The sequence below is a fragment of the Sebastes fasciatus genome, chromosome 22, assembly GCF_043250625.1.
Source record: "Sebastes fasciatus isolate fSebFas1 chromosome 22, fSebFas1.pri, whole genome shotgun sequence".
In the NCBI taxonomy this organism is placed as follows: domain Eukaryota; kingdom Metazoa; phylum Chordata; class Actinopteri; order Perciformes; family Sebastidae; genus Sebastes; species Sebastes fasciatus.
This window is the reverse complement of record NC_133816.1, coordinates 16,005,957-16,014,992: the sequence shown is the minus strand read 5'-3', so window position 1 is coordinate 16,014,992 and position 9,036 is coordinate 16,005,957. Positions and strand designations below refer to the sequence as shown.

Here is a 9,036-nt window from a genome sequence, read left to right as displayed (position 1 = left end):
TTGGCTCATTGTTCCACACACTGTTTCCCTCCTGTTGACACATGCTGACTTCTTACCTCTTTTCTCCTACGTGCTTTGCAGCGCCTCAGTGTTTTCATATCTCCTCTCACCTCGTTTTTTTTTTTATCTTATCTGAGTCCTCCTGCTGTGGTACTGGGTGTTCTTTCTTTGCCCCTGCTTCCTCTGTCTCTAAAGGCCTGTCTGTATCTCTCTGCAGCCCCTGGTGTAAGGCAGTCTGTTACTGTGAAAGGTGTTTCCTAATACATGCCGAGCATGAGCACTGGTGTGCCAAACTGACCAGTTTCATGGAGCATGAGGTCCAGCTGGCAGACCTGCTGTTCAGCTATGCAGCAGGTAGAGGCAGAAACATATCTTCACTTTGTCTTGTATCTTGTATACTGGCAATTCCATCATTATAATGTAATTAGAAGTCCCAGTTACAGAATTCAATAATATTATCTGCAGTTTTCATGTAGTAGATTCATACAGCAGGTTATACTGTATGTGTCTGTGTGCTAAAAATACAAGTCAACAATAATAACAACCCTTGTGTTGAATGCAAATGTTAACATTTGCATGTCAGAGCCGTTGATGACTTTAATAGTTAGATTTCATTGTTTGCATGTTAACATTTGCATTTAGCTCCAAGCACCGACGTGTAGTACAGTACAGCCTCACAGAGCTGCTTAGTCTTGTTAACATCTACTAGATGAATGTGTGTCTGTCTGAAAAACGTTTACTGTAAACTGAAACAAACAAACACACAGGCTGTATTCAAAACTGCATACTATACTAGTAGTAGCTACATACTGATTCGGACAAAATGTAGAATGCAGTAACATATACACATAAAAGCAAAATCTGCTATATAATAAATGATAATAATAATAAATAATCCAACTATCTTTTTAATGAAAACAACTTGGAAATGGTTCTGTGAATGTACGTTTTAAAAATGACAAGTGTGGACAATGTCTCAGCCTCACATGCACTGAATACCGTGTGGAGAAAAACTGTGGACAATTAATTACAAATCTATCCCGCAGGACTACATCTGTCCTCTGTCAGAATAGCAGTGTGATCGTCACTGACCCCAGCTTGATGCCACATCAGATCGCTGACAAGAGGAGCATCAGAGTTCAACCTTAGCACAGACTCTACTGTACCACATGCTGCAAGAGACGGAGCCTGACCTGGTCATCGGTGAGTGTTTGTGTATTTGTGTCGACTTTCAAAGGACATAATGTATACAGTACTAGATGCTTGTTTGTTGTGTGTAGTGTATTGTCTGCTTTTGAATGGAGGGAAGTCAGTTTCCTTCCCTTCGACAGTCCGTCTTTGTCTGTGAACAAGTGTTTTATAAGTGAGCTGCAGTCATGGTGATTTATTTTGGCGTATGTCCACGGACTGTTGTTCTCGTCCACGTTGTCCTCCATTGTGCTCTGCTAGCAACGCAGATTCCGTCACTCTGGATTTGATGTTCTCATTTATAGCCATCGCGTTCTTGGTGTTTGGCCATCGCCGTGTCACATCTTTTTTCAAACTAGAAGTGACACGAGAGAGTGGAGCTACAGTAAGAGAAACCAGAGGAGTCGCCCCCTGATGGCCATTAGAAAGAATGCAAGTTTAAGGCACTTCCTCATTGTCTTCACTTTTCAGACCCCTGGAGGTTGCCGCTTGAAAATGTGCTCCAAACCCTGGTGCTCTCCCTGGGGGCCAGAGACTCAGCTGAACAGTTCCTCCTAACTTGGGCATGTTGTTGCATGTTATTGCAGCTCTGCAGTTATCAGTCCACGAATGCTCTCAGTTATAAAAAGTTTGGATTCATCTCTATTTATCATTCTTGTTACTTAGTTAGATTTTAATTGTGTAACTCTATACCGCTCTTTATTTGCTTCCCATGTATTCCAATGACTTCATCTTCCACCTCATGCAGGCCTATAAGCCTTTAGCAAATGTCCAGCACCCGGTAGCAGCCATTAAGTCCAGTGTGCAGCCTGATGAGCACACACCATCCTCCCTGGAGCCGCCACACTAGAGCAGCACTGCAGACACAAACTGGTAAATATGGACAGAAAGAAAAATGTGCTACTATCATTAAATGTGTAAAAAAAGTAAGAAGTTATAGCTGGGGGACATAAATATGTAAATTAGCATTTTCCCCTCTGCAAAACATGACCAGTCAAGTGACTGACGTGCTGCATTTTTGTTGCAGCTGTGTCAAATCTTTGTCTTGTTTACACTTGCAGACTAACACATGACTGTGGTTCTTCAAAGAGAGGCCAGGCTTTTCACAGTCGGGTTAGTCAGGCAACGTGCTGAAGGCAGAACCGGCACTAAAGAGTGTACAGAGACACCAGGAATCTTAACGGGACACAAAGATGCTCATGGTTTCTGAGAGAATATCATGGCAAAATAGCAAAATAAAACATAGTTTAAATCATAAATTCCTTTCATGAAATTGATCCCAGTTGGACTAGAATGTAATCAAGATGTTTACAACGTTCTACTGAGTTTAGTCTTTCAGTTCAGATGTGTCCTGTACCAAATCTACCCAGCCAGTTATGTCTATTTCATCATAATAACTACAGGCGTGGCTCCACATCCATTAAATCTTCCGTTCATGTCAATCGCTAATTAAAAAGGCATGTTCTCTCCCAGTCTGCCGAGCACTAAAATGTGGCCTGCTTTTTTATTCTTCAGGGGAATTTGGAAAGTGGCCAATCCACCCCCTTTCTGCTGGAATTGCTGGTTCAAAGACTTCCTGTCATCTGGCCGCAGCAGTCATTGCCGGAGGGTGAATGGGAAGACGGATGAACAGGGTTACTGCCTGTGGTCCCGGCTGACTGATGGACATAATAGAGGCAGCTGCGTAGCTGTGGGTCGGCCTAGGTGGGCCTGGGTCCACCCACTTGGCACTCAGGTCCACCCAATCAGAAGGCTTCCTTTTTTTTTTGCTGGATCATCCAGTGAATAGCAGTCGGCGCTGTTTCAATTATCTGACTACGACCATAAAGTGGTAGTGCATCTCACAGCAGCCCCTCCTCTTTCAGATCAGCAGACCTCAGATCAGCTCTGACTGCTTGTTTTCCTCCGGTATGTGAAATCTTGCAGATACCGTTAGGAGCACCGGAGGACACCGGTGGACACAGAGGCACAAGCTTTTTTTCAGGTTACCTGTTTCATGTACTACTGTCACGATATAGCGACCGTTTTATAAAAATAACTTTTTTTTAAATCATATTTGCTCCAATCTCGCCTACTTCAGCTTTAATTGTTCAAATGATAATAAATAGTTTTAACTATATCTATATTCTTGGTAGTTTATTGTGATCCTTGGTATTTGATATTGATATATATTTGATATTGGTATTACTTGTATTGTTTCAATTGCCCCTTATATGCTGTTACTATCGCCCCTGCACGTGGGGGTAGATGTAACATTTGACTTAGTGTTTCAATCAATATTGTGACTCTGACACTGTTGATGACTTTAACTGATGAAGTTATCTACATAACAATTGCATCCGAATATCTCATGAGGTTTATGAGTGATGGCATCAAAACCAACAAATGTTACAACTGCCCCCGGTCTCCCCTACTGTCTGTCCAGTGTTAAGGCACTTTGTAAAGGTTGAGGTATTCAGAAGCACACAGGAGAGGTGGAGGAGCTCCAACTGGATTACTCAACAGAGACAGACTGTGCATTTTAATCAGATAACGGGAACACCAAGTGGGAAAAGGGCAGAAAAAGCAGAGCTTTGAAGTAGTTGGGTACTCTCAGTTGAAGTGCCTGCAGGAACACAGTTAGTCAGAACCAGACCGGAAACTAAATAAATTTGCCTTCAAAATAAAAGGGTCAGGTTTTTCTGTCTTTATGTTCAAATTCAAATGCTCTGTATTTGCCAGACCATAATCAAGCACAGTATTTCCATAGCATGTTTATAATGTCAGTGTAATGATTAAGAATGAAAAAAGAGTGTCTGGACATTAGTCTAAAGCTGGGCTCAGCAACCTTTACTATCAAAAGAGCCATTTTAGGCAAAAAAAATAAATACAAAATCTGTCTGGAGCCGCAAAACATTTGATCATTGTGATGAAGGTAACACAGCTTATAGTCTAAGTATATAGTATATATGTCTAATGCAGTGACGACCCAAGTGCAAATGTACTACGGAGTATTAGGGCCACATTGAGGGGAAAAAAATTGGAGATTTCCAGAATAAAGTCATAATATTACGTCTTTTTATAGTAGGAATATTACGAGAAAAAAGTCATAACTTAAAGAGAAAAAAAGTCGTAATATTCCGAGAACAAAGTCATAACTTAACGAGGAAATAAGGCGTAATATTACGAGAATAAAGTCATTACTTTACGAGAAAATAAGGCGTAATATTACGAGAATAAAGTCATTACTTTACGGGAAAATAAGGCGTAATATTACGAGAATAAAGTCATAACTTTACGAGAAAATAAGGCGTAATATTACGAGAATAAAGTCATAACTTTACGAGAAAATAAGGCGTAATATTACGAGAATAAAGTCATAACTTTACGAGAAAATAAGGCGTAATATTACGAGAATAAAGTCATAACTTTACGAGAAAATAAGGCGTAATATTACGAGAATAAAGTCATAACTTTACGAGAAAATAAGGCGTAATATTACGAGAATAAAGTCATAACTTTACGAGAAAATAAGGCGTAATATTACGAGAATAAAGTCATAACTTTACGAGAAAATAAGGCGTAATATTACGAGAATAAAGTCAGAACTTAATGAGTAAAAAAAATTGTAACTTTACGAGAAAAAAGAAAATAACACGTAAAATTACTACTTTATAACATTATGACTTTATTCTCATAATATGACGACTTTCTTTCTCGTAAATTTATGACTTTATTCTCGAAATCTCAGATTTATTTTTAGACTTACAACAATGATAAATAAAAATGAAAATGTAAGGGTCATAGGTCATGACAGTAAAGCAAATTTGAATTACACCTAAAGGTCTTGTGTAAATGACAGAGATATCAATCACATCCATTTAGCTGATATGATACTGTAAACTAGCAACATGACCTCTAAAAGGTATTACATCACAACCTCTGAGTTTTATTTTGAAACTCCCAACCGGAACCTCCGGTATTATAGCCCATGTGTGCAGCTTGATGCTGGTACCTGTCAAACCGTCTCCTCTGCTGTTTCGCAGAAATGCCGGTTAGCTTCAGCCTCTCAGGGCTTAAAGACTCTCTGCTGTGTCCTCCTGTTCTTCCACCCTGGACATCAGACTGAAACATGACCTTCATGTGTTAAAGGACTGCTCTTCTTCTTCAGGAGGATTTCTTCATCTTCTTCTTCTTCTCTTCTGCAGCGCCCTGCATTGCAACATTGAATGCATTGGAAGTGGGACGTGGATATACAGGCTGATGGACAACAGAAAGCCTGAGCTGCAGCCTGATATAGTGGAGCATGACCTATATACTGCAGAGCTTTAATGGACATCCCCTGCTGCTCTATGGATGGATGCATTACACACAGTAACTGATTCAACCTTGTAACACTGTAATAAGTGACCTTCATTTTTTATTTGCTGGTGCTGCTGCAGAATTGTCTATAACAGGACATGTGAATGTGCATATGACTGAACAAAGAGGATCATGCATGCAGATCATGTATAAGGGAACAAAATAAATTTGCATGCTGGATGTTTTTGCTGGAAACCAAAAGGAGAAATAAATCAAGCAGGTTGCTCTGAGGATTTTTGGATACTCTCCTCTGCCATTTTCTCTCAGTATACTGCTGGATTGTACACCAGGATTAGCCTTTACAGCTCACGAGTTTCCACAGCGGAGCCGGGTTCAAAGGTCCTATAATAAGAGGCAGAGCTGAAAGGTCTTTTCAAGCCGGAGAGGAGAGCGGCCTGCAGATAGATGCCTTATCCACTGAAGAGGATTTTATGGTGATCACTCATTGTGCTGTGATCGGCAATAAAAGTCAACAACCCAAAGCAATTAAGTGCTGTGTAGGAAAACGTCTTATCAGCAACATTATGCTTCTGAACTGTGCTCAGCCGTTACCTCTTCTGAGGCATACGGATGTGCCGTCTCGGGTCATAGAGAACTTCATCCTGACCGGCTACCGCTTCCCGAACTACAGCCTGAAGGATTGCTTACTATCCGCGTTCAGGCCCACCAATGAAACCGGCAACTTCTGGACACACTTCCTGCCAGTTTTTATTTTTTCATACTATTTCGTGGAGGTGTTCGGTTGGGAAGGCGCGCCGCACGCTGACGCCACGTTCTTCTATCCGTTGTGGAACTACTTTATCGGGGTGTTCTGTCTGTTAATGACGAGCAGCTTGGCCCACCTGCTCAACTCGATGTCTATAGTGGTGAGAGAAGTGTGCTTCTTCGTGGATTACGGCACAATCAGTTCCTACACGGTTGGCTCATCGTTGGCGTACTACTACTACATCCACCCTCGGGCGGGGATAGTGGAGACGGGAGGCCACAATGGCTCCAATGTGGACTTGAAACATGAATCTCTTACATCCTCCTATGCAATCCCAGATTTCTGCGTGTTCTTTGAGACTTTCTACATCCCGACCGCGTGCGTCGTAGCGATCATTTGCGTCTTATCTTGCTGCAACACTCGCCAGAGATGGAGGCGGTATCGATACGTCATCCGAACCTTTGTTTTCCTCCTCCCGTTCGTCATCTCTTCCACGCCGATCTTCTACCGCCTCCTCACCAGATCGCCTTATTCCGCCACCTCCTCGTCTTTTGCGGCTTCCAGCTCCACGGCCACTTTCTTCTATCGCCACTGCCTCTGGCTGGTGGTGTCGGCCGTCTTCAACATCAGCAAGTTCCCCGAGCGGCTGGCCCCGGGTCGCTTTGACATCTGGGGTCACAGCCACCAGTGGTTCCACTGTTGCACCTTTTTGTCCATCCTCGACGAACTCCACATGATCAAGACTGAAGTGAGGGCCATCCTACTCAGCCCGACTTTGCTGCTGCCCCCGCAAACCCTCTCCCGCCTACCTGGACCTACCGTAACCTCCACCTATGGGGTGATGCTCCTCCTCCAGACCACCATCATCTCCATCATCGTGTGGTTTTCCTGGCATGCCAACAGTATCCACGGACCCCAGAGGGACCAGCTAGCAAAGGAGCACCCGAAGAAACACCTGAAATGCCACTGATCGCAACGATTTTTTTTGTAATCATCCCAACTGTGAAGGAAGATTTTGCACATGCGTACAAAAGCCATGCCACAAAGAGAAAGCGCACAAATAAAACCAATATTTCCTTCCTAAATTTCAAGTCCCTCGTATGTTCCAACCCCCTTCGAGAGCGTTTTTCAAGCTTGCATGAGCGGAAATCGGGGGCAACGTGAGATGAGAGGATTATATTCTGAGCTCACCACAGGGTGGCTGCCTGGTTGAGTGGATATTGAAAGACCTTGCCAGTTCTTTCCCTTGAGCTGCTCCGGCATGTTCCAACAGGATGTCCGAGCAAATGTGATAATAACTACCTCCAGGGACTGTACACTTGAGGACACAGGAAAAGGTGTTGGTACACAGGGGAACATGTTCATTATAACGTTTTTGGTAATGTGGCGGTGTGACCATTTACAGAAATGTGTACTCTGTTGTTACTTCCTGCTGCACTTCCTCTTCCTCTCACCTCAAACAGCATCTCTTGAAAAGTCTCTGCTATGGTTGAACGTGTTGTTTCACATTTAAGAAATCCGTTTCTGGCTTTTGTTAACCACACCTCTCCCTCTGACTTACAAGAACGCTCACACGCACTCTCATTTCCTCTCTTTTTAAGTGACCCTTGCAGCAGGAAGTGCGGTGGCCTTGACGACGCAACAGAAATAGCTGAGAGCTCATATCAGACGCACAGTAAAGCACTTTCAGGGGCCGGTCCAACTCACCCCTGTCATTAAGAAGCCATGCTCGCTTTTTTTTAACCCTTAAAGGACGTGTATCATTACTGAAGCATATAATGATGTCCTGCTGATATTGTTGTGTTGGGGTTATTTTAGATGTGAAGTGTATACACAGTGCAGGGAATCAATCTGCTGTAAGTATGGTTCTCATTACACTGATGACTAGTTCCCCATAGATTATGTTCACACTACTTAAAGAGCTCTAGCTCAGATTAAATGTCATGTAAATCTGATGTTTTCTAATCAGTATGAAAGCATACTGGACCTTGCTACACCCTCTGTACATGCTTATCTTTTTCGGTGACAGCTCATGTAAAAAAAAAAAAAATGTCCGAGCAGCAGCTCCAGTTTAAAGTTATTGTTTTGTGAACATAGATGAAATGAGGACGATGAAACCAGAGGCTGCTTTTTATGTCATGTGATGTACGACAACAACCATCCATCCATTATCTGTAACCGCTTACCGATCCCAGCTGACATTGGGCGAAGGCGGGGTACACCCTGGACAAGGTCGCCAGTAGGGATGTTAAATTTTAAAAAGTTTCTTAACCGATAACCGACCCTCGTTAACCGATTATTAACCGTTAACCGACAAGATTTGTGTCTCGCATGCAGCGGTGCGCCAGCTGCAGTGTATGAGCATAACAGACAACTGAGTCCGCAGTTCACCCGTCCGGGAGCGTTAACTTAGCAGCCACGGTGCTTCTTGTAGTGTCGCGGACATGCAGCCACTTTCCCAATAAAAGTCTCCACCGCACATTTAGAAGGTTGTCAGCTGTGTGTCTGCCCGGCGTAACGACACTCTGTCTGCCCGGATTAACGATAGCGATTGTCCGACAAAACAGCGCGTTGTGTTTGTGCTACGTCAGCATCCGACAGACCGTGTGTGTGTTGTCGGTGGCGTTACAGATGTAGGTGTAGCAGACAGTGTGTGTACAGTTCTCAGAACTTCCTGTATCTGTAACGCCGGCTCAGACTCTCTTAAGGTGGGCTCTTAAGGTGGACCAGCTTTTTCTCCTTTAAGTGACGAGTTTTTCTCAGCTTTTTAATGAATTATTAACATTTCTTTTAACCGTTTT

General features: G+C 43.0%; 1 protein-coding gene and 1 long non-coding RNA gene across 2 annotated transcripts; both read left to right on the top strand.

The window, feature by feature from the left end:
* Positions 1–3,046, top strand: LOC141761050 (uncharacterized). Its single transcript, XR_012592516.1, has 3 exons — positions 1–354; positions 1,047–1,203; positions 2,704–3,046. It is a non-coding gene; the product is annotated as an uncharacterized LOC141761050 (long non-coding RNA).
* Positions 3,047–5,177: 2,131 nt separating this feature from the next.
* Positions 5,178–7,803, top strand: paqr9 (progestin and adipoQ receptor family member 9). Its single transcript, XM_074624510.1, has one exon. The coding sequence runs from the start codon at positions 5,961–5,963 to the stop codon at positions 7,203–7,205; it is 1,245 nt and encodes a 414-aa protein (XP_074480611.1). The 5' UTR covers positions 5,178–5,960; the 3' UTR covers positions 7,206–7,803.
* Positions 7,804–9,036: the final 1,233 nt, after the last annotated feature.